This window comes from Ammospiza caudacuta, chromosome 1, assembly GCF_027887145.1.
Source record: "Ammospiza caudacuta isolate bAmmCau1 chromosome 1, bAmmCau1.pri, whole genome shotgun sequence".
Taxonomy (NCBI): Eukaryota; Metazoa; Chordata; class Aves; order Passeriformes; family Passerellidae; genus Ammospiza; species Ammospiza caudacuta.
Window position 1 is genome coordinate 146887893 of NC_080593.1, and position 25832 is coordinate 146913724.

Below are 25832 nucleotides of genomic sequence, written 5' to 3' on the forward strand. Positions count from 1 at the left end.
TTGACCTAGACCTTCTAAAATATTTTAAATACTCTGTAATCAGAGGGATGCACTGTTGTATTGACTTCTGCCCAAGGAAAGGGTACAGTCCTTGGGGCTCACTAGAAACCTCAACAAATTCCTGCAGGTGCCCTCTCATATTCTCATAAGGCAGATCATCAAGAAAAGAAGTTAAGGACTGATTTTTCTTAGAAATAAAAAACCAAAAGTAGAATTAATAACAAATGACTCTTGCAGAACCATTTTGCCAGTGTCCTAAATATTGAAACCAAGAACAGCCAAGATCCAAAATGCCATTTTTTACTAACTGCTTAGCCTTTTTAACAAGATTCAACACAATGAAATCAAACAAGGAAACAAGTGCAACACTTCAAATGTAAATGGATAAACAGCTTAAGGGACTTTGTTGTTACAATATCTTATTCTGGTATGAATACCATTGGCTATAGCAAAAGGAAAAGGAAAGATTAAAATATATATCATGGTGTTTGTACTTAGGCCAAGTGTTCATGAACCCCACTGTCTATCTACAGTAGCATTTGCTAAGGGTAAAAACAGAAAATAGTGCATCACTGATATTCACTCTCTTTGGGCAGTCATTAATTACAAGATTTCAAGTTGACATCACATTTGATAGGATGGATCTGGGTTACAATACCTTACAGAATTGTTTTTCTGAGCTATTTACAAAAGCAGTAGATTAATTTGTATAACAGTAAGAAAATACATTCATGAGACAGATTCAAAATAATTGTTTTCTACAAGGTTTCCAGAGTTGAGTTCCATAGCAAGGAGCTCTGCAGAGGCCATTCTCAGTAGGTGATTTTGTTTTAGTATTTACTAGTTAACAACCTGAATGAGGTGATGGAAAAAAACTGACAGGCAAAAATAAGTGGATGTTTGGATCTGCTATTGAAGGAGATCACTTTTTAATAAACAGCACCAGAGAGGTTATTAATCTAAAAATTTCAGACATACTTTTACTCTACACTAATCAATATTTTCATATTTTCAACAATAACATAAAAGAAGTATATATTCTGGCATGAGAATAACACACTGATAAAAAAAAACAACCTGATACAGAAGATGAAAAGGAATTACCTTCTTGTGGCTTTTTGCTGTGTATTGCAGTCAGAATGTTTAATTGAAGCTGAAACTTTTTGCTTAGCCAGGATTATTTCTTTAGCCTACAATAAAAATAGACAAAACATAATTCTCATAAAAGTTGACACTTTTGCTTACAAGCATTTAAATAATCTTTCAAAAAATAGAAAATTGTGTCTGCATAAATTTTCTCTTGTGACATTTACTCTTTCTGTTACATTTTACCACTCTTCACTCAGCATTAAACACAGACATAAGGCAAGTTAAACCAAATTATCTGAATGGAAATACAGTCAAACATTTATGTAATTATACATAAAAGAGTCTTTAAATATATACATCTACTCGTGTTTAAATATATACCATCTTGTTTAGCACCATGTTAATAATGCACATTACTGATTTCATTTTGGTTCTGGTGTCCCAGTACTTGTTCTGACATTTTTATTAAAAAATCAGCTGCAATCTGGACTTCTCCTCACTCAAATGACAAGTGACCACAAACTCCTTCAGCTCCTTTGCTAAAACAGAAAGTTAGGTTCAAAGTCCAGAGGAATTCCCCTTCTTAAAGAAAACACATCCACCATGATTTTTTGGAAAATGTGTTATTGACAAAAGGGTATCTCATTGTAAAAGGATCTCTTTCGCTTCATAACAACAGCATGGGAGAGGCATCCCTGAAACATCTGAAAGGAGGAAGAACAGGAACTACACCAAATAGTTCATGTTATTCACTGTTTCATAGTCCAACTGATTTGAGAGCAGTCTGTTCCAGAAGCCCTTCACTGTGAATTTAGTCTCCATTCTGAACCCCAAATTATATAAAGACAGTCTATAGCTTCAGTCATCTGTTTCTGGGAGTCTGTGAAGAGGCTGAATCCCTCTGGTTCTGTATATGCTTTGATGACAGAAAGAAAACCTTGTTTCTTTCTACCTTCTCGCTTTTCAAATATTCTTTATTTTAACAGAGATTCATTCTGCTGATCCCCTTGAGACTTGTGCTTCTTCCTTTGTCCTCAGAGCACACCATCAAGGATGGTGGAGAAACATGCTGATTCTGCACTCCTAAGAAAATACATCCCTGACAAGAACTGACTTTGGCACTTAGGGAAGGGTTAGGATTTGCCTACTTTGGCCTCAGTAGTAAGATAACAATGTGAAATTTGAAGCCTGTGGTATATAAAAAAATGGACTAAATTAATATAATGAAGCTTTCTGAAAGTTATTCTATGATACTAATATTTATGACACTAATACTATGATTTCTAATATTTACATTTTAGTGTACAGTTTTGGGCAGCACAATATAAAAAAGACATGAAGATATGAGAGAGCATCCAAAGGAGACCATGAGGATGGTGAAGGCTGTGGAGGAGAAGCTGTATGAGGAGTGGCTGAGGTCACTTGGTCTCTTTAGCCTGGAGGAGATGGAGGGGAAGCTTCACTGAGGTCTTCAGCATCCTCATGAGAGGAACAGGACAGGCAGGCACTGATCTCTTCTCTCAGGTGACCAGTGACAGGACCCAAGGGAATGCCTGGAGTTGTGCCAGAGGGGGTTAAGATTGGATATTAGGAAAAGGTTCTTTACCTAAAAGATGTTTGGGCACTGGAGCAGGCTCCCCAGGAGTGGTCACAGCACCACACCTGAAAGAGTTCAAGAGCTTTAACAATGCTCTCAGGCACATGGTGTGACTCTTGGGGTGTCCTGTGCAGGGCCAAGAGTTGGATTTGATGATCCTGATGGGTTCCATCCAACACAGCATATCCTATGATTCTATGATTAATTAGAAAACAGAAAATGCACCCCTTTTGAGATCACTATCAAAGGATTCTAGATAGAGATGTTTAAAAAAAAACTCTGGAGTATATTTGAGAAAACAGAAGGAATATGCAAAAGCCATATTTTTATTCATAGTTTCAGTCCATCTTTTTTTTCCTACAATGGCTTTCTTATTCTACAATGGGAATTTGAGGAAACAGATTTTCCCTGAAACACATTTATGCTAAAGGATTATTAGATTTCTAGGGTTCCAGAGCTGTGTCTCTGTTTCTGCACCTGTGTGGGTGCAGCTGGTGAGAGAGAGACGGTGAATCTCGTTTCTTGAATCAGAAGGCTTGATTTATTAATATATGATATAATACATTATTACTATACTAATAGAATATAGAGAGAGGTTTGCAGAGCTGCTAGCTAAGCTAAGAAAAGATAGAAAAGAATCCACAACAAAGCTGTGGCCAAGGACTCAGTCCCCTGGCTTGCACTGGTGATTGGCCCTTAATTATAAACATAGAAAATGAGCCAATCAAGGTGTTCCTGTTGCATTCCCCAGCAGCTGATAATAATTGTTTACCTTCTCTTCAGGGGCCTCTGGCCTCCCGAAGACGCAGAAATCTGAAAGAAAGGATTTCTGTGGAGAAATGTCTGCGACATCTCACCTTTCTAAGTTGTATGAAAATAAAAGAAAAATGCTGATGTAGAATGAACAGGAAATTCCTTCACCTATAAAATACAGAATACTCACAAATCACTAAAACAATCCTACAATATAAGAAAATTGCAAGAAACAATGCAAAGAGAATTCAAGTCCATGCAGCTGAGTTTCAGGAACAGTCCAAGAGCCGAAGTTGTTTCCCTTGGAATACCTGAGAGTCCTTTTGGTCCTGAAACAGACTTCTGCAAAAGAGTTCCATCAATAGTTATCAAAAACCATTGACAGTCTTAATACAATTTTAAACAATTTGTACAATTTTGAAATGTCCTTTCTGCTGGCCTTTCATTGCTTCAGTGCTTCAGAGCTGCTGCCCAGTATTTTCAATCTTTTTTTTCTTTTTTATTTAATTTTTAATTTTTTTTTTTTTTTTTTTTTAATCGAAAAGCAAAAGAGCAGCAGCCGGGCAGAGCAGTGCCAGAGAAGGAAAAGCCCTGGGGGCCCTGGCCCATGCTGGACCAGGAACCCCAAAACTGGCTCACAAAGGAGGACCCGGACCGGTAGGACAAACCAGAATCCCCAAAAACACAAGGAGGCCAAGTGATGGCCCTGGCCCAGGAACCTCCTGAGCCCAGCATCCCAGGCCAAACTCATAAGGAAGGCTCTGCATATCCACAGGCCTGAACCCAGCTGCCAGCACAATGGCAGCACGGGTAGTGAGATGCTTCCTTTCCCCTAAACCACTGAGGCATGCCAGCAGCAGGGAAATAGAAGCCTTCCCCAGAAATCCCATCTGGGGTCTGGAGATGTTTGTTTCCCACAGCAAACCAGCTATGGTCTCCTCCAACTGTGCCCTCTCCCTCTGCAATGCATCGGCTTTGTCTCTCATCCGCCCCGTGGCATCATCCCCATCCCCTCCGGGCTGGGGATCAAAGGCAGAACTCTCTGGATGCACCAGCCCCCCCATGCCACTAGGGCACAAGAGAGGCAGCGGCCTCCATGGGACAATCCCCGAAAAACCACCCCCCAAACCGCCGAGAATGCTGATCTTAAAAACAGGCAGCTGGACTGCCGCAACAGTCAGCTGGCGGGCAGCCCCTGTTCCACGGAAGGAGAGACCCCCCAGCAGGGCGACTGCTGGGACGTCCGGTGGAAGCAGCGGGGAGGGAGCCGGAACTGGGGAGGGAACCGCGCTGAGAGTGGGATCCACCGCAGGCTGCTCCAAGGGTCCTGCAGGTTCAACGCGGTTTTCTGCCGCTGACTCCGGGGTCCGCTGCGGAGGAGGCGGGGACGCGCGGGAACACGCTGGTGCTGCGTCCCTTGGCTCTGAAAGCGGCGGCAGGCACGGCAGCAGCGGAGCTGGGAGAAGCGGTGGAGCGTCGCTGTTGCTTAGCAACAGGTCAATCGGCGAAAGTGCTGTCTCTTCTGCCCTCTCCGACAGAGGCTCTTGCGGGGGCAGGGAGGCCGGTGAAACCGCGGGCGGGACCTCCTGGAGAGGCGGAGATGGGATCTCCTGGAGTGACGGCTCTAGCAGGGCCGTGGAGGAAGCCTCAGAGACCGGTGCCGCCCCCATGTCTGAAGGCGGAGTCTGAGAGGCCGGCACTGGCTTGAGCGGCCGCTCCCATCCCCCCGGAGAGAGAGAAGGGGGGGAAGGAGGAGGCTCCATCTGAGCATGCTCCGGAGCAAGAGTAAAAAAAACTTCTTCGCGCCGCGAAGTTTCGCCCCCCCCCCGCCGTGAAGCGGGGGGGGGGAAAAAGCCCAAAGTCATCACCCACGGGGTCTTCTGCCAAGGGTGGTGGAAACGGAGCTTGGCCATAACAGTTAGAGATCCATGGAAAAAGAGCTGCTCTGCGTTTCAGAACTGGGAAAAGCTTTATAAATGCTGGGTAGATAGAAGGCAGGACACGTCCCTGGCTCCATACGAACTGGAGAATGGAGTCCATGCACTCCCAGACAAAAGCATCTAAAGCATACAGAATATCAGCAAAGAACCCAAAAAGCTTTGCCCATCGAAAGAATTCATAGATATCTGTTTCTGACAAAAAGCAACCATCTTCTCTGCACCAATATTTCCAGAGGGCAATAAGCTTTTCCTCTGAAGGGGAGAATTGAATCTCTTCTGGCAAGGCATGTGTTTGCCATACGAACAGCCACAAGCTACGAAGGGCTGGTTCATCAGGGATAGAAAAGTGAACAGTACCTTTTGAAAGAGTCCAGCTTGCTCTGGCCAGCCCCACAGGTCTGCTGCTCTTTTCCATCATCTTTCCTGATGGTTTTCCAGAAGAAAGGTTCTCTTTGTGGTCAGCCTTGGCTGTGAACTCTGTCCAAATCAGGATCTTCAGTTCTTCAGCTCCTGGCTTGAATCCACTTTTGTGGTCACTTCAAAGCAACCATCAAATGCCACACATACAGGATTTTTACCCAGTGCAGCAATTTTGCTCCTCTGGTCTTATCAGATTAATCTTTGCTCTGACACAAGGGGTCACCAGATGTTTCTGCACCCGTGTGGGTGCAGCTGGTGAGAGAGAGACGGTGAATCTCGTTTCTTGAATCAGAAGGCTTGATTTATTAATATATGATATAATACATTATTACTATACTAATAGAATATAGAGAGAGGTTTGCAGAGCTGCTAGCTAAGCTAAGAAAAGATAGAAAAGAATCCACAACAAAGCTGTGGCCAAGGACTCAGTCCCCTGGCTTGCACTGGTGATTGGCCCTTAATTATAAACATAGAAAATGAGCCAATCAAGGTGTTCCTGTTGCATTCCCCAGCAGCTGATAATAATTGTTTACCTTCTCTTCAGGGGCCTCTGGCCTCCCGAAGACGCAGAAATCTGAAAGAAAGGATTTCTGTGGAGAAATGTCTGCGACATGTCTCCACATGCCTTTGATGGTAATGAAATATTACCACATTTACCATACCTGGATAAGTAAGAATTATATGAAGTAATTCTATCAAATATAACTGGCATGCATAATACACACTACTCCTATTTTTGGATTAATTAAGCAATCTAACTCTCATTGATCTTTAAATTTCTAATCTCTTTTGAAATCCCAGGCAATAAAAAGCTGTCAGCATTCATTTGAGGCTGGTAATGTAATAAAGAATTGATCAAAAGTCCAAATTTTACTCTCTGACTCACTAAACTAAGAAAAAGAAAGTTTTCAAACATGACAGAAGGTCTCAAAACCCTAAATAAAACCTGCTTGTTAATAACACTGGGGTTTGATGCTTTTGCTGAGGCAGCAATTAAAATGATATTGTAATCTACTGATGACATTTTATGAAAAAATTTATTTAATATGTCAATTTTAGTCAAATTCTATTAAAGAATCTTCCAGTTTTTTATTTGCCTGCATCATCGGCAAAGATGATGCTGCCAAAGCACAGAGGTTCAAAACTGGAAGAAGTCACAAATATTTTTCCCAGAACACAAGGCATGTACAATGTAGTCACTGTCCACACCTTACTCATGTAAAATCTCCTTACAAAGGATTATTGCAGTATAAACACTACACTTTAAAAGTGTCACTATATTATTTCACTGAACATTGTGTCCTTCAGTTTCTTTTGATGACCTTCCAAAAAATGTTGGTAAACACTGCCTTAGAAAGGCACCCATTCTGTGGTCATTTGTTGTGTAGCATGTAATATGGTTAAAAATATGTTCCCAGAAATGAATGTGAAAATTATTCCTTTCTTTTAGTTCATGTGGAATTTACTATGTCCAACATCTGTGATGTGACAAGTTCATCAGAGAGGCAAGGAAAGAAGTTTTGGGTTTGTTTTTAAAGACTAGGGAACTATAAACAGGCTGGAAGATGAATGGTGAAAGGTTTATTAACCTGATCAGAATATCAGTAAAACAAGTGAAAACCACTTAGAATTCAGATAGATTTCTATTGTGTTACTGAGAAGAGAGAGATATTTTTAGGACACTATTGCATGAAGCTTATTATAGGAGACTATTTTTAGATTAGTGGACATTTCACTTATGTAAGGAATGTGCTAGGCCATTTATCTAGCTGCCAAAAAAAATATTTTGATAACTGTTTTTTAGAAACAAAAAGGATAAAATACAGTGTAATATAGTCATTAAGCTTGTCTTGTCACTGATACAGCCTGAAAGAAATGGAATGTATTCTGGTCTTCCTATTAACTTTACTAAGAGGAATTCCCATTAAGTTGCTGATCTTGAACCAGTATTCTCAAGCATTGATAAAATCAGCCACAATATTCTGCAAGAAAAATATCTATTGGCCTTCCTGTTGTCAATCATTTTTCATTTACCTTTCTTCCTATATTACATCCCATTAATCATAATGATAAAATTTGTATGGCTTGAGATCATCTGAAGAGGAACTATGCCCCAAAAATTTCAAATGAGCACTCTATTTCAGTCCTAGAGAAAGAGAACAGATTCTGTGACTGTAAAAAGAGCAGTGAACAATAGATTAGTATCCTTTACATGCAATTGCAGTGAAGTAATGCAGATCCATCTTTGGTCAGTAAATCCATGAAGTTCACAGGACCACAGAATGCTGAAGATTGGCAAGGACCTGTGGAGATCATCTAATCCAAGCCCTCTGCTCAAGCCCCTTGAGCCAGTTGCCCAGGACCATGTCCAGATGGCTTTAGAACATCTCCAGGGATGGAGGATTCACAACCTCCCTGGGTGACCTGTGCAGACACCTGGTCACCCTCACAGTCAGAGTCTCCTGGTCTTCAGAGGGAACTCCTGCATTAGAGTCTGTGCCCACTGTCTCTGGGGCTGTCACTGGGCACCACTGAAAAGAGCCTGGCTCTGACTCTTTGCACCCTTCCTTTAGGGTATTTCTGTATATTGATGAGATCCCCTCGAGCCTTCTCTCCTCCAGGCTGGACAGTCCCAGCTCTCTCAGCCTTTCCTCACAGGAGAGGTGCCCCAGTTCCTTGATCATCCTTGTGGCCCTTTGCTGGATTCTCTCCAGCAGGTCCATGTCTCTCTTGCACTCCATGTGTCTCCCACCAATGCTGAACAAGGGGGAGGATGGCCCTCTCCACCTGCTGGCAATGCTCCTAAGCTGCTCAGGACACAGCTGGTGCTCTTTGACATGTTCAGCTATGTGGCAACCAAGACTCCCAGGTGCTTTTCTGAAAATCTGCTTCCCAGAATCCACTGACAACATGCAGCATTCCATTCATGCATCCCCAAGTTACTCAAGCAGTTTTAACCAAACCAAGTCCAAGCTGAGGACATCTACCCAGCTATTCCATAGTGCTTCTCTCTCCTCATGTTTTACAAATATCTGAGAATCACATATTCTGAGAGGAAGTATGCTCCAGAGCCTCAGGCTAGGCAAAATACGTAGGTGTAGCTAAAATATCAAGGTAGGTTAAATATAAAGTTAATAATGGAATAAAGGCAGTTCTCAATCACAGTATGAAGAGAGAATATTCATTTTGCTGATTTAGGTATGATTTTATGGGTAGGCACCAGAGTTAATAGATATCTAGAAACACTTGGAAATATTTACATTTTCTAAGGCATTGATCATCCACAAAGGGACTAGCAAGATGTATGAGTAATAAAAGCAGGGTATGGGACAGAAAACTGCAAAGACAAGTAACTATTAAACAAAAATAAATCATATACATTTGAAAATTACACTATTCAAAATGACAAGTGTCAAGGCCTCATTTTCAAACAAATTTATGGAAACATAAATTCTCATTTGAGTGAATTTTGAACATTCAGAAAACCTAAACCAAGTAAGTACAATTTTCAGTATTCTTACAGCTTTTGGCAAAAATGCATGTTTGATTCTAGAGTGACAGTTTGTGATTCCATGAGGGGCTGTCCTCATAGGGACAGACAGATGGTATGGGATTGGATTATAGAAGGGAACATAGAAGGCAATAGCCACAAAAGTTAGAGCTACTAGATGCATAGTGTTAGAATTAAATCAGAGCACAAAGAGAAAAAAAATAACCCCATATAGCAGGGGAAGCTATTTCAGCTAAATAGCTTCCTCCTTCAGAAAGAAATGCATTTGATATACTCTGGTGGACTCACACACATACCCTGCCCTTATACACCAGAGAAATTTCCTAAAGTCCAGAAGAGCTAGAGCACCAAGAGATTGTTTTTTTACTGTAACTATCCCTGGGCAGGATTACCATATTACAGAAGCCAGAAGTATAAGATGTCCTACAGAGGCCTTAAAAGCAACCCAATGCTCTCAAGGCAACAGCAGAAGATGCTGCAGTTGATTAACTTCTCCCTCAGCATCCAGAACCCCACCATACAATCCATTCTCATCTCTGGAACTCCACCTCCCCAGAACTTCCAGCTCCCTGTCTGCTCCAAGCAGTTTCAGTTGAAACACCATGCTGCCACAACCTTCCTGCTCTATGGTCACAGTAGTTTGTACAGCTGGTCAGGGGATCCTTTCCAGCCAGGCAGAGCATGAAGGGAAAATGATCTCTTCATTCATAAAGCAAGTCTTTTTCCAAACACATGAGAAATGACAGTAGTGCATCATCCCTTTATTTGGACAAATATGTAACCTTCATACATATGTGTGTCACACAAATTTTGATAAACTGATTTTTTCTTATTTCAAAAGTGGAAAAATGAAGTAGGTATGTGTTTATTTTCATTATTTAAAAAACTCTATCTTCTTAGACATTTGCATAATACTGCATGTTTTGCACAATCTCTTTTAGCACATAAAAAGCTGATCTTATTTAAAGTAAAGGAAATACGAATTTCTATTAATACTGATTTTCATTATGCTCCTTTAGAGGGATTTTAAATACTAAGGCTTGGCTCTGCAATTAAATTGTCTTTATGCAATGTTCCTTTTCTTGGGAAATATGCCCTGATGTGAAAGGCAAGACTGCATATCTTTATCAAGCCAGATGTTACCTGTAACTCAGAGACATTCCCAAAGTACTCACTACATTTAAGGACCTTTGTGTGATGTCTCCCATTTTACATACCTTTGGCATGGTGACAACTAAATGGCCAGTTGTTTGTGATCTTTTAGCACAGCTGCTGTCTGGCTTCACTTCCTCAGGGAGCACAAGCTGAAAAGGCTACCAAACAAAATGGAATTAAAGTATATAATGCTAAAATATTTTTTTTCTTTCTTTTATATGGACAAAACAAATACAAAGCCACCACTATCACATCCTTTGACTTTAAGGACACTGCAGGTGTAAATGCTTTCACTTTATGTATGGTATTACTAAACCTAATAAATTATGCTAAATACCTTTTGCTTACAAGTAGAGTCAGATGTATGTTCCTGAACTGCTGCCATTCCTGAAGTGGCATTTCTAAAGAAGGTTACAAATGATGCTAGACTTATATTAGCAATTAAATGAGAAAGATTATCCAGTCTATTTCAACACAAATCAATTCTCAAGTTTTGTTTATGCAGTTGGCTCAGTTAAAAATAGGGATTTTGGTTTACTGTGGAAGTACTTGGAATTTTTTTTTTCTAAAATGATGATAAAATTAAAACCACCAAGAAGAGAGAAAACTGGAATGACATTTTAAATGCCCTTCCAAAATATACATCCATTGGTTTCTGTCAGCTATAAATTCCAGATTGTGAAATTGCTAAGTTCTAGCCTAGGGCAACTAGGAAGCTCTCTTCTAAAGTGAATTATGGTACACTATGTGTGGGGAGAATAAGAAGAGAGGAGAGAAGGAAAGTGAAATTTTATTTCAGGCTTTGTACATCTTCTGGTTAGGACTTCCACAGTTTATGTGTGTTTCAAAATAATGCTGGTATTGAAAGAACATTCTCTCTGCATAGATGCAAATGATTGGTAACTTAGAGAAGTCAGATCCAGAGTCCACTGAATAACTATGGCAAACATTAACTCTTGATTTAAAAATGAATGTATAAGAAATCACAAACCTTTCCCTTCACCAGTACTCGTACGTAAGTTGGTTGCACATCAACATCAAGTAAAGAAGTGTCCAAATGTCTTCAGAATGAAATAGAAATAAATGAATCAATCTACAATAGACCACATAGCTCTTTCAAAATGTCACAGTTTCTAAAGCACAAGCTTAAATTTCAGTTATTAAATTCTCCAAAATACTATTAGGATTTAAAGTTCTGGGGGAAAACACCCCATGATCTTCTTGTGAATGTCACTTACAATAATGTCTAAATTCTATCAAGTCCATGACATCAGCTATTGTATAACTAAAAGAATTCAAAATCCTTGAAGAAAACAAAAATGTCTTTCATCTCTTAGTATAGTGTTCTACATTAATATGAAATTAATCTACATGATATTTAAAATTGTGAAAATAATTTGCTACTTTTCCTTCTGAAGGTTTTACTACTAAAATTATAACAGATTCCCCAAAAATTTCTCCTTTTTTGTACAGAACTTGCTGGAAAACAATGAACAGATATACTTTCTACTCCCAGAAAACACAGTAATTTTAAATCTTTCAAACAAAATTTGTGGCCTGTAAAAGCTCCAGTTTTATATCTGCTCTTCCCTATGTGACACCTGATGTGACTCATGGGAATGCACAAGCATGTATTTCCCATTTCTTTTCTTTTACAACATTACTTAACAGGTGAATTTTTCAAATGTTTTAGTCTGCATTTCTTACAGGTGAGCACAGATTATTAAAATCTGGACTACCCAGGGTCCCAAAGTGTTCAAGAAATGACTGTACATGGCACTTAGTGCTGTGGGGTAGTTGGCTAAGTCATGATGAGTCAAAGGCTGGACTTAATGACTTTGAAGGTGTTTTCCAACCTAAATGATTCTGTGATTCTGTAGTACATCCAGCAGTTTATTGAACCTGAACAGATTTTCTGAGGTTCCAGAAAAAGATCTGTATCTTGTAAGTCAGAAACATAGAGCAAACCTCTTTTGAGGGAAATTAATGACTTTCAAGGGAAGCACACCTGGCATGAATAATGTTTTTGGGCTATAAAACTAGTACAAGTTTTATGTAACTAGTTTCTATTATGGACAGATAAACTTTTGGGTTTCCAGCCCCTTCCTGAAGAATGGAAAAGGTCATTGAAATGCTTAGCAGTGTATGTACTACCTCCTTGTCAGATTTTGCCTGACTCAACCAAATTTCTTCCAAGCAATGCTCTAGTACATTTCAAGAATAGGCATGAGCCATGGACTCTTCTCACTAATCAAGGAAAATAAGGCAAGTCTACCCTACTCAGTCTGTCTCAGGGAGAAGAAGAATTTAACTAGAAGCACATGAACAGTAATGAAGCACTTCTAGGGCCAAAGCATGAGCAAAAACCCCACTCCCTAGAGCCCTTATCTGCAAAGGAAGAATGGAAAAGATTTTACATATGTATAAGAGAACAGGTGTGGAAGACACCTGCCTGTGGGCTGCAGAAAAACATCTGCTCCCAAAAGGATTATTAGACACAGCGTCCATTCAGGATTAACAGAACAGTCTGAAGGGCCTTTGGCTTATTCAGCTTTACTTCCTTCCAGGTTTTGAGATTGGTTCCACTATCCACTACATTATTTGTTTTCTTCTTGAAAAGTCCCCATTACAGAGAGCAGTATAATTGAAAAACTGTTTATTACATCTTATGAGTGGCAAAAATTATTGCGAAAAAAGATCTGACCTGTAAACAGCAAGATCCAAGATGATCTGGTTGTTTTCTTCATCATCTTTCAGAGAGAAATGAAGCCTAAAGACAATGACAAGAAACAGCTCCAGGATAAATACTGCTGGAGTGAATAAGCAAACATTACAGCATAGTTCAAATGTCAGCAATTTTAGATGAATACAAACACCATTTAGACAATATGTCATGTGATAATTTAGAAACAGTTGCCATTTGCTCCAGTACTGGCATTTGAGCCAAGGTCATTCTGATATTTATTTTCTGTTCTCCCTACTCAAACCACAAGAAAGAGAAAAAAATCCTCTGCTGAAGGTCGGTTAAAATTAAGCTTATTTTGACAATGCAGAACGAGAGACATCTGCTGGTGAAACCTGTCTGCTCTATTACATCTTCACAGAAAAAACCAGTTCCAAAATGCATGAAAAACACAGATCTTTGTAATTCTAACCTTATTGTATGTTCAAAAGACATCCACTTTTTTCATAGTAATTAATTTGTCCCAAGTATAAAAATCTGTGTATTTCCAGAGTAAAACATGATCTGCATAATATCCTTGATTCTATAAGCTTTATATTTGCTGAAAATGAGCCTGTAGATTGTATTAGCTGTATTTTTGTGATTTGTTGGCTGTGTTCTTAAAATTGGGAATGAATCTTATAAGTTATAAATTGATGCCATCTATTATTACAACTGTAAGGAGATCTAGTCTAGACTTACAAGTTCTGCTCATATGCTCAAATATTTCCCATGCATGAAAGCAGAGGGAAAAAAGAATGAAATTACCTACAAAAGAGAAGCTTTTGATAAATTAGTTATTAGTATTATATGAAGGGATTTTGCTTTATATAATTTATCTGGGCTATTTCAGTGACATTAAAAGACTTAGATAAGATGGGTTCAGGTAATGGAAAGATGCCCAAATGTTAACAGATTAGATGATAAATTTTTTCGGCAATAAAAATATTTGCCAGATATGCTTTTCACTCTTTACTCTCCTATATTCTGGCACAGTCCATTTGCAAGAAAGTTTACAGGTTGTAGTTTACAAGTATTTTTTATTGGAAAAGTGCAAAGAATACAAAACAGTTTTATTTCCTGTCTTACTGCATCAATGATTTTGAGAATCCACTAAAACCTGAAGGGTGAACAAGAGGACAGAATTATAAAATTTTCCAGGAAGAATCTTAATTAGAACTGAAGTACAGAAACAGTCTGTCCTCAGCAGCAAGCAGCCATTCCTCTTGCTAACTTTCCAAAAGAACATCAGAGACGTTTGGACATTTTTATGGACATAAGACTTCCACATTGAAGCAAAAACTTTGGAGAACACCATCTGCTTACTTGTATCTCTTTCTTTATGTCTCTCCAATACACTGCCAGATTGCACTGAACAGCTGTGACATTCTTGTTGAAGTCAAGACAAAAAATGTCATTGGTCTGGCTTTACGTGGGCACATCCACAGACTAAATTCAGAAAACTCGGGTGAAACAAACAGGGATGCTACTAACAGTGAACTCTGTTTCTTCTAAAAAAGACAGCCAGAGATTTGGTCTAAATGTCCCTGCTTTTCAGAGGCACAAGCAACTTCTATTAAAACAAGATTTAAATTATTTTAGGCTTGTCTTTTTGGATTAGAAAATGATACAAATATTTTTTTTTAGTCAATACATTTTTACTGGAAAAAGTACATCAATACAATGGAAAGTATCTCCTGGTATAGACAGACTAAACATGGCTCTACATGACACTAAACTCTTGCACTGCCTTTAATTCTCTCTGTTCTACTGAAAAATGTGAAAATGTGCACTGCATATAATTTCTTGAATTTGCAAGGATTTCTGAATTTCCAAGATTTAGAAAGCAGTATTCATGCTAATGATAAGCATGTTCATAAATTTGGTTTTGCAGAGGTCAGTGGCCACTTTCTCATCCCACTCTGCTGCAGGAGACCCTATGGGAAGCTGTTTATAAAGAAAAAATATTTGCACTCAGTCCCCTGCTTTCCCTTAGAAAATGAAGGTTTGGTTCAAGTAAAATCAATGGCTGATATCCCTGGAAACTCATTCCAAAACACCTGAAAATCCAAGTGCCTTTGTCAATGGTAAAACACAAGACACTCCTCTGTATCTCCATCCTCTGTTGCTGGAGACCTCACTCAGGGCCACAGGGCCCTTTGCCAGAAGCTGATTATCCTTACACCTGCCATCAGAGGACAGGATGATTTTGTCCAGAAATATTACTGGGATGTATGTTTTCACATTTAAAGTGACTTGTCATACACATTTATTGTCAACAGTTAAACTTTTTACACTATTAGCAAGATGCTACAAGAAAGAGCCTTACTATAGAACAGAAAAGACTAAAATATCTTATATATTTTACAGAAAACAAGTTCATCTTTAAACAGAAAGTTGTTAAATTAAACAATCCTCAACACTTAACGCAATGACAACTGATTCTTCTTCCAGCATCAGAATATAAATTCAGAATCCACTTTTCCCCAAGGAATATAATACTGCAACAAGAATTTCTCAGCCCTCTTATTTTTGGATTGTCACATATATTGAAATAGCTGCCCAAAACAACTACAGAGAGATTAGACTGCTTAACCTCTTAACCTTACATACTTAGGCACATTCACATTCAGAACTTTTCCTTCTGCAGTGACCAATGTCCAAGCAGTCTTCTCTCTCTTTTTTGATTCCCTTAACAAGCAGAAAGAAAAATTGTTTATGGTTAATCATTAAAAAGTTGCATTATTATGTAAAGTAGCAAAAATAAAGAAGAGGATGGCAAGACATAAGAATTAGCTTGTATTTGATTTAAGGCTACAATTTAGATCAGAACAAAACAGATTGCATGATGAATCCAATTGCACATTAAGAACATCATCTAAAGATGAGCAAATAATTTATAATGTCACAACTTACATGGACAGTGACTTCTTCTGCATATCACCATGTCCTTATCAAACAGAAATATATCAAATTATCTGGTATACCACAAGAAAACCATGGATGGCTTAAATGTATGAAATGGGACATTTTCCTAGTTAGGAATGGTCAAACTCATCATGAGGTGTTGCCACTGATAACTGGTTTGATGTATGGGCAAGCAATTCTAAAGAGTTTTATTCATGCTCACTTGATTACTCCCACTGAAAAAATGCCTGGCCTGCCTTCAAACAGCATCTGTCCCTCAATCACTAATTTTGCTCTAGCAAAAGGAATTTTAATGGTCAAAAGATTAAAAGCAGCATCCAATAGGATACAGTAGGACCAAAGGGCAGACATATAGATTATTTGTTTATGCATATATTACATTTTTGGTTGTGTTCTTCTTTCAAAAAATGCAATACATATTCCTGATTTACTGATGATGTACTGATTGGTTATTTTAATATTCACTATCCATTTCCAGCTATGAGCAATTAAACGAAACTGACTTTCATTTAGTACAATAAACCAGCTATGATAAATTTATCTGCCCAAAGTAGATCACAGTAAGAATATTAAGACTTGTAATAGTGGTATTAATATATTGATACTTGTAATACTGGTATTTTCCTGTGTAAATGTTTAAATTATGAGCATGGGAAGGAAGAGCAAGGAACCTTAGTAACATGAAAAAGAAAATTCTGCTCACACCTAAGTAAAAATATGGAGTTTTCTTTAAAAATATAGCACTGTCACATTGCATTAATCCACTCTTCAGCTGGTCAATATAGTGGGTATGACCACATTAGTCACCATATTAAAAGGGAAAACATTTCTCAAAAAAAGCCCAACAACAATGCATTGCTTCTTTTCTGTTCCTGAACCTATTTCTTATGATAAATTCAAGATTAAGAGCATGTTAAAGGTAAATCACTAATGATAGATATAAAATATTATAGATTTAGAACACCTTGGGGAAAAAAAACCCATAAAAATAGATTTGGTCTATAAATACAAGGGATTTGAAAAAGAAATAAGAACACTTAAATGGACCTACTGGAACAACTACATAAAACCAATTTCTGTTTAAGAAAGACAATTATCCAAGTGTTAAACACTATTCTATAACATAAATCAGCTTTTGTGTGGGATTTGTGGGCTGCCAGTCTCCACACCTGAATTCCTAGATTTGACACGTAAAAGCAAAGTGAATGAACCACCACTGTTCAAAGGATGTTCTCAGAAACACCTCACAAATTACATCCTACCACCTGTTAGCTCTTACCAATCTGTTCCCAGATGAAATTGTCTATTCATGTGAACCATTTTACGGCGATGCTGTGAAACTTTCTCAACACCAAATCAAATTACCCATAAAACGATTTTTTAACTCTTTCAAATGCATTGGGAATTCAGAAAAATTCAGAAATTAATTATTATATCTTTATTATAATATTATATCTTTATTATACTGTTTGGACTGTCCTTGAATTTTTAGAGGGAAGCATTTGGAACACATTTGCTTTTGACTAGAGCAAGGCATTTCCAAACACAGCAAAACTCAAACTGGTTAGAAACTGAGTTTCACAGAAGTTCTTCCAGGAAAGTGCTAGAACTTGAATTAATAATAACAACAAGTTATGCCCATTTCCAGATTTCCTGGAGAATTCCCTAGGACTGACTTTTTCAATACTTAGCCTTGACAAAAATTTTAAAAAGCAAGTCCTTAAAAAGAACAGCTAAAAAAATCTCCAGCACAAAGTATGTTATATAAGTAGAAGAGAGAGAGAACAAAAAAAAGAAAAAGACACTGTAAACAACAAGACACTGTTTACAATGTCTGTGGAACTGATAAGCCAGAAGCAATAAAATACTGGGGGTTTTGCTAGTATCTGCATATATTTTGCATGTTCAGCAAAACAAGGAACAAATTTATGAAATTTTAAAGGCTTTTCAGGGACCAGACTTCAGATTCACCATGTCAAATAGCACAGATAAAAGAATCTTACGACTTGTGACAAATATCTTTGATAAAGTATGAGAAAAAATTTATCAGTTACATAGAAAAAGTGCCTGAAATGCCACTTGGGCAACAAACTTGTAGCATGGGCTGCATTACATAATGCAATCTGCAGTATGGATAAATGTTTTTAGCAGGAAGTTAAATGTTGAACGACACAAAACAGTTAGCTGACAGAAAAGTGGAACTTCTAAACTGCACAAAAATAAGTTGAAAAAAAACTGTATTTAAAAACTCTGAGGAAAAATAAAATAAGGAGTACAAAATGAAGTTTAGAAAATAAAACAAAATCAACAATCTGAATATTTAGTTTAGACTGTATAAGCCTATTTTAACAATCAACAGGCATTTAAGTTGTCAGTTCTCAGTAATATTTAATGTCAGGCAATCATCTGCCTTCTCTCTGCAGATCTGAAAATTTCTCCGCCAATTCATCAAGATATTAAAACAAAGAAGTACCTTGCATTGTCTTTAGCTCTCCGTTTTTCTTCCATGTACCTGTGAGTTTCTAATCTAGATTCTGGAGTGTATGGTGTAGGCTCCTCCCAAAATTTTCTGTCTTCATCATCATCATCATTTTCAACAGTTCTGCATCTTTCTTGCTCTCCATCTGCTTCTGCCCGATTGGGTTTTTCCTGTGGGGAGTCTGGGCTACACAAGATCACTGAAATATTACCCCAATGAAGTGAAGGAAAAGTAACTTGGTAATAAATTACTGCAATAATATTTTTTAACCCAATAATAACTGTACAATTCCTATCAAGATTGGTATCTTATATATTTGGAGAACATTCTCTGCTCTGCTTCTTTTGTCAACCAACAAAGCACATTTTGACATAATGTTTTTTATTTACCTGACTATGAAGTGATAGTACAGCTGTACCTAATCCCCTGAAAACCCTGAGAGATAGTTCAACAGATTTAATTTCAGAAAAGAATTTTCAGATACCCTCACAACTTTCAGGTGAGAAAAAACCTTCATTCCATGTGTTGTTTAAGAATTCCCACCATTAGATTAGAAATTTATATGGTAGCAATGAGCATCTCCTCAAATGCAATCTTAACCCCTGAATAATTTTTTCTCCCTAGCTGTAAGCTTCTATAAATCTCTATCAATAGAGAGAGACAACTAAATTTATGATACAGGTGTGATCTACGAGGACAAATTTCTGCAGGCAGCTTCATGGAACAGTTTCTACGGGATTAAAAATAAAATGGGCAGCAAGTGCAATAGAAGATGACACCAGACAAAAATCCTGCTGCTGCCTAGGTAATGTCAGTGACATGAAATGGCAGAAATGGGAAAACCAACACCAAAGGCCTGCAATATTCCATTTCAGCCCTCAGATGCTGAAGATGATGCTAAGGCAAAAGCAATTATAGATGAACAGCTGCTTTCCCTGGAACCCCTGCTTTACCTTAAACAACAATTTCCAGCTGTTCTCCTGAAAGAAACTATTAATTACACTACTTTGGCACCCAGACAACTTAGCTTGGAGTTTTGGGAGAAAAAATTCTATTGAACTGTGTCTGCAGCTCAATAATAAATTATGTTTGTAACTAATTATTTTTTTCATTAGAGGTAACATGCATGAGGAGAAATAACTCTGCTTGAATCAACAATAACGATGAACAAAAATATTTAAGTGGAATTATATAAATTCTTTAATGGAAAAAGCCAAACTTGTGAATAAATAAAGAATAATGTTTACTCACAAACTGTGGTTGTTCACTGTTACCTGTCACATCCAAGCTTACAGTCCATCTGTTTCTGTTTCTCATCCTTTTTTTCTTGCATCCTTCTTTGAGCCTCTTCCTTTTCTCTGGCCCTTTTGAGAAGGTAAGCTGCTTCCTGTTCTCTGATTTTCCACTGCACTTCTGGATAGTCTTGAAGAGCTTTAATCCTCTCTGAACGTTCTATTTCTTTACTATCCAAATACTTCCCAAAGGAGAAAAAGTCAATATAAATATGTGAGAAAGTATAAATATATTCAAATCAATAAATCTATTCAATTGTAGTTTAATTTGGATAATTAAGTTCCGTCTATAATTAGAAATGCATCTTTCACATATCAAAAGCACTATGTGATTATACTTTATTACAAAGAATTAACAATTACTTTCTATTCAGATCTGAAAATGGTTTTGTGTTTCTAAGATCTGCTTTTAGCATTTTCCAGGAATTTTAATTAGTCTTACTAGACTATACAGTAGAGACTCCCTTCAGCCATTTCTGGTCTTTGTCTGATTTTGATTCAACCCAAAATGATTTCTTTTGATGTCTAAGCTTGCTGCCAACTGACAAAGTTGAATCTACTCTTAATAAGTTAAGCAGTGCCTGTGGTTCTCCGAGGAAAATTGTGAGAACATCTTTCAGGCCTGAGACTGCTTCATTGGCAGGAAATCCTTACATCAGCTCAGTCACAGCATAAAACCACAATCTCGGTGTCTAATTCCAGCCAATGCCATGTAGTGCAGTTTTACACCAATTTGTATTTTTTTCTGTCTCACACTCAGATTTAGTACATATTGCTGAAATGGTACCAACAACCCACTAACTCTCTGCAATCATGCTGATAATTTAAAAATACATTGTATATAACAACCATGAGGAAAAACTGCCAGAACTGTAAAACACATTTATTTGAAAAAAAAAAAAACCTGAAAAACTTTTTAAGAATCTCCAATAAAGATGACAGAAAAGTTAATGAATAATTGTGGTTCCATCAGAATGGAACCAATTATTATTATATTATTTATTGTAGTCATTTCTTCTTTGGAATAGAATTAATTTCCTGTGAACATTAAGAAAAAGTCTATTAGCTTTCCAAGTACAGGGGTTTTTTTGTTTAGGCCAAGTATGTTCAGTCAACATCACTCATGTTTTATTTGGATTTAAGTTTTAAAATCTTACTTTTAATTGCTGAAGAGTTGCCACTACAAATTGTCTATAACCTTCAAATTCAGTACATGGGTTACCCATTAGAAACAACTCCTTCAGATGAATATTGCATTTTAGGGATTCAATGCTGGAGAGTTCACCAATGAAATTTGCTGTCAGGTCAAGTTTCTTCAATTCTTCACAGCCTGTTTGAAAGAAGCCTTAATTCAATTTGTCCATAACATAACTGTACACATGATATACATACACACACGTGGACACAGCTGGATATAAAACTGTCTCCATTTGTGTTCTGTAAACTGATTTCATTCTATCAGAACTCATCTTTTCCAAGACTCTTTCTGAGTGAGAGTGACTCACAGCTAAAGTATATGAGCTTACAATATTTACAGGAATAAAACAAACTCAATAAAATACAAAATACCATAACATTATTGGCTTTATCAGTATCAAAACTTTGTGGACATTCATGGATGAGCTACTAAATATTTAATTTTCAGATAAGCTGGATTTCCTTTTTAAGAGTCTGATTGCCATGATACCCCTTCTCAGCTAAGTCTCAATCATATGGCTAAAATCCAATCCAATTGCTTAAAGACAGCAGAATCAATTATGAGTTTCAGTTCTGAGTATGGTTAATCTCTGGTAATATTATTCAATTACAAAGATAAAACTTCCCAAAAACTCACTGCAAGTTATATTTTCCACTCTGTGGACTCAGCTGTCATTGTAAACACTTTATCATTGGTTAAATTGCAAAAACTGGTGAGAAAGTGTTTGTACTAAAACAATTCATTACAAACAGAAACTATAAATTAGATAACAAGATGCTCTGGAAAATCTGATTTTTAAATTTATTAGCCTTTCCTGTTATCATAATGTGTCCATGAATCATAAACGTGACTCTAAGAGTAAAAACTTTAGCTGAGAGTAAGCTCAACTTTGATTCACATCACTGTAATCACTTTCCTTTCCTGGTCTATCTGCTAAGTTTTATGCACAGTTGGGCTGTACGAGAGTAAACAACATGGAACAATTTATTAGGGGATTTAAAGAACCCAAATTTATGCAAGGGCCAATCCCAAAGGTTGTAACTCCTAAGTAAATGACAAATCACAGTAATAAATAATACAGCCTGATAGCTGAGCTTAAAATTTAGTGGCACGTAAAGAAATGCAACTTTCTCAGCAAATTCCCAAATATGTACTACACTACCTACTTCTTCACTATTTTCAAATTTGTGTTTAGTCTATTCGCTTGTTTCTTATTTAAGCCATCCCCTTGAATCAGCTTGCAGACTTAAAAACAAAGTAAACCAACCAAGTACCCAACTAAACCAACAAAAGAAAAAACAAACCAAAACCAAAACACACACACATACAAATAACCAACCAACCAGTTTGTTTGTTTTGGTTTTTTTCAACTGTTCCTTTGTCAAGGTGGATATATTAAAGATTCAGCAACTGGCCTAATCAGAACTGAGAAACAGAAAACAATCAAGCCATAAATTATTCAAGTAATATGGAATGTGTTTATGGGTTGCTCCAAGTCTTAGATTTTAATCTTGGAAAGTGCCATATTTTGCACATGAAATGTGCAAAAGTGACAGGATAAAGGATTAAACAGAGATAAAACTGACAGGATTTCAAGCAATGAAAGAGAAAAAAATCCTGTAAAAACCTCTTTTAGAAAAACTCAGAACCTCAATGCAACCTGTGCTGAGCACAGAACCTTCTTGTGTGTGACATTTGATTCCTGAAGATGAAACGTGACCCAGAGACATTTAGGAAAGTTCAAAGAGAAAAATTCAGCAGTAGGAAATGCTTGCTCTAAAGAAGAACTTACTGAAACCCTGCACCCAAGGATCCTCTACACATCCACAAAATACCCCCACAGGTGGGCACACTTAATGGCTTCCACCCTCTTTTACACCAAGTCACAAATTCATTGTTTTAATATGAAAAGGCAAAATGGCTTTTTTTCAAAATCTGACCTTCCAGATTTTCAATTCTTTCAATGTTGTTCAAAGCTACATTCAAATATTCCAGCTTCTTTAGTTTGCTCACATTTTCTGTAACAAAACATAGATGATTATTTCAGTTTTCAGCACTGGAAAGTATGATGATTTCACCTGCTTACCTTAAAGCAACAGTGAAGCAGAAAAACAGCAAAGGACAAATCAGAATATGTACCACATTACTGGACATTACTATTTTAATGTTAATAAAAAGACAAAACAAAAAAGTTTTCTGAAAAAAACAAAATAAAAAGGCAAAAAAGAAACAAGGAAAGTAATAAACACATTTTTACCACAAATCCATAAAACACACATATCTAATTCAAGAGGAATGGCTGAAAAAGCATAGTGATACATTCCATCTTGGGAAATTTGAGATATCTACAAATTCAGTGACATGAATCCTACCACAGTTTACTAAGAACTTAGAGAAGTATTTTCTACCTATCTCACAAACGAACAATGACATCAATTTCTCAGCAAGAACTTGTGCAGCTTAGTTTGGATGTTTGTTTTTGCAATATTTCTGTAATGAAATGAACATTTCTGTATCTCTGTAAGATGTGAGAGCTGTGTGGAAGGCAGTGGCACCACTCAAACTCACAGGAGATGCCTGAGAAGCCCCTGCCTGCTCATGAGGCAAGGCTGATCTTGAGAGCTGCATCAAGGGTTGCTTTAAGAAGAGAAAAGACACAGCCCAACAGAGCCAATATAAACCATTTCTCTGTGATATTCAGAAGAGTGCTTGGAACTGCTGTGTCCTCTGAAAGGAGTTGCTGGTATCCAGTGGGAAGAAAAACTCTTCAGCTTCAATACTTTGCAACACAGCCCCTGTTGACAATTATTTTGGTCACCACTATAGTGTGGGGAGGGCTTGGTGCGGCTTGTTTTGGTTGTTTTTTGATTTGGGGTTGTTTTTTATTTTGCATTTGTTATTAAAGTATTACCTCAGAAAGCTGTCATGTTATACGAGAATATGTGAATCAGCAAGTTGCATACTCTTTCAACTCCTACAGTTAGATTATGGTAACAAAAAAACTTCTAGTCTCAAAAATGAAACTGCTGAAAAAATTTTGTGTTCAAAAAGGAACAGTCTGAATGTGGTATCCTGTGCTAACCTGAAGGAGGCCTGAGTGTTGACAGAAAAACCACAACATTACATCTTGTGCCTTATTAAGAACTCATTAACAGAGAGAAGACAAACTTATTTTAGTCCTTCTTTTGATGGGGCAAAGAAGCACAAAGCAGTTTTAAAAACTGGTTTTCTCTGGGAAAAGATTCCTCCACTTTAGAAAATTCTAAATCTCTCACTTTAGAGATGGAATTTCCTGATGAGTCCCTTGAGAAAACTTAAAGGATTTGCCTACAATTTCTGAGCACAGAACTTCCTCCTAAAACCTTAGGATTTTTGTTTTCCTCTTGAGGAACTTCTAAGAGATATTCTAACATATTTCTGACCACTTCCAACTTTTCATTGTTCATCTAGACAATATGTGTAGAATCTAAGCTTTTCCAGCCCAAGGCTTGATGCCACATCTTCCAATATGGAAAAAAACCAAGGTATGAAATTATATCTTGTTCTGCGGTGCAGGAAGACCATTAAGGCTTTGTTGCAGAAAGTTTGGTTCAAGCACACAAGGAAGTATTTTATCTGAATAAAAATTATTTCAATGTTAACAAAAAATATGATTTGCATGAAAATGAAATTTTGAAAAGAGCCTGAAAGAGCTAATTCTGTGGTATCACAGCCCATGGTATATGGTAAACTCTTTGACTCTCTGCCACAAGATGGGATATTTAAACTATATCCTGACTTTTGAAATTTAAATCCATGAAAGGTGTTTCATACTCATATTCTAGTGACTTGTATCTCAGTAGTGTATTTTTAATTTTAAATTTCCCTTAAAAATTTCTGACCTTCTTATAAATTCAACAAAGAAACCAGGAAAGGAACTCTTGATAGGAGCACATTCCCTTAAGTATAGCAGAATTTTTTTTTTTTTTCTGATTTCAAAATTATGCATGTGAATACATTTTAAAAGAACCATACTGACAACAGACTTACCAATTTTTGGAATTAGGTTATTTTGAAGATAGAGAATTTTTAAATCTCGACACCATTTGTCAAGATGCTCTAGCTTTTCTATTTCCTGCTGATGCAAAGAGATTTCTTCCAGTGAAAAAATTTCACAGTTGTTATGCTCTGCACGTCTTCTAACGAGATCTTCAGTGACTGAAAGAAACATTGGATGTCATATTTCCCTTTAATCATTTTCTGCCATCTGACTTATGAGCAAATTATAAAATCATTAAAATATTTTGTTCCACCATACCAAATAGCCCAGTAGGAATGACAACAAAAATAAAATCTGGCAGAAATGATATCAAGATATCAAGTACTAGATAGCTTTGACCCACTCTGCCACAGTAAACATCTTTTGTGAAACACAATCACGTCACCTGGAACATTTGGAAAGATCCATTTGAAAACTGCTGAGTCTTCCATAAGAATGTCATACAACCCTTGCAGAAATTAACCCAGCAGCCACTATTTTCAGCATAGCTTGGGTTGCAGATTGATTCATGTAGACAAGTAGTGGAGTGTTTTATGCTGTTTTATTTCCAGATGCCAGATGTTCACATCCCAGCCAGCAGCAGGGGGTGGGGGGGAAGCAAACCACAGTGTGTCATCATATTCTTGCAGCAGCACAGGGTGCACAGAAATAAGCAGGATAAATGCTGAAAGTGGGCAGATATTTTTTATTCCATAGCTAACTCATGTTT

General features: G+C 37.3%; 1 protein-coding gene across 1 annotated transcript in view; it reads right to left on the minus strand.

Annotated features, from left to right (window-relative positions):
* The window catches only part of LOC131559979 (dynein axonemal assembly factor 11-like), a 199972-nt gene that overhangs the window by 155655 nt on the left and 18485 nt on the right, over positions 1–25832 (minus strand). Inside the window, exons 5-14 of the mRNA XM_058808583.1 lie at positions 25114–25281; positions 23025–23102; positions 21044–21216; positions 19869–20068; positions 18589–18780; positions 15801–15878; positions 13170–13235; positions 11457–11526; positions 10528–10623; positions 1105–1190 (exon numbers count right to left, since the gene is read on the minus strand). Of these exons, the coding sequence (XP_058664566.1) occupies positions 1105–1190; positions 10528–10623; positions 11457–11526; positions 13170–13235; positions 15801–15878; positions 18589–18780; positions 19869–20068; positions 21044–21216; positions 23025–23102; positions 25114–25281 (1207 nt within the window). The remainder of the gene's footprint in view (positions 1–1104; positions 1191–10527; positions 10624–11456; positions 11527–13169; positions 13236–15800; positions 15879–18588; positions 18781–19868; positions 20069–21043; positions 21217–23024; positions 23103–25113; positions 25282–25832) is intronic.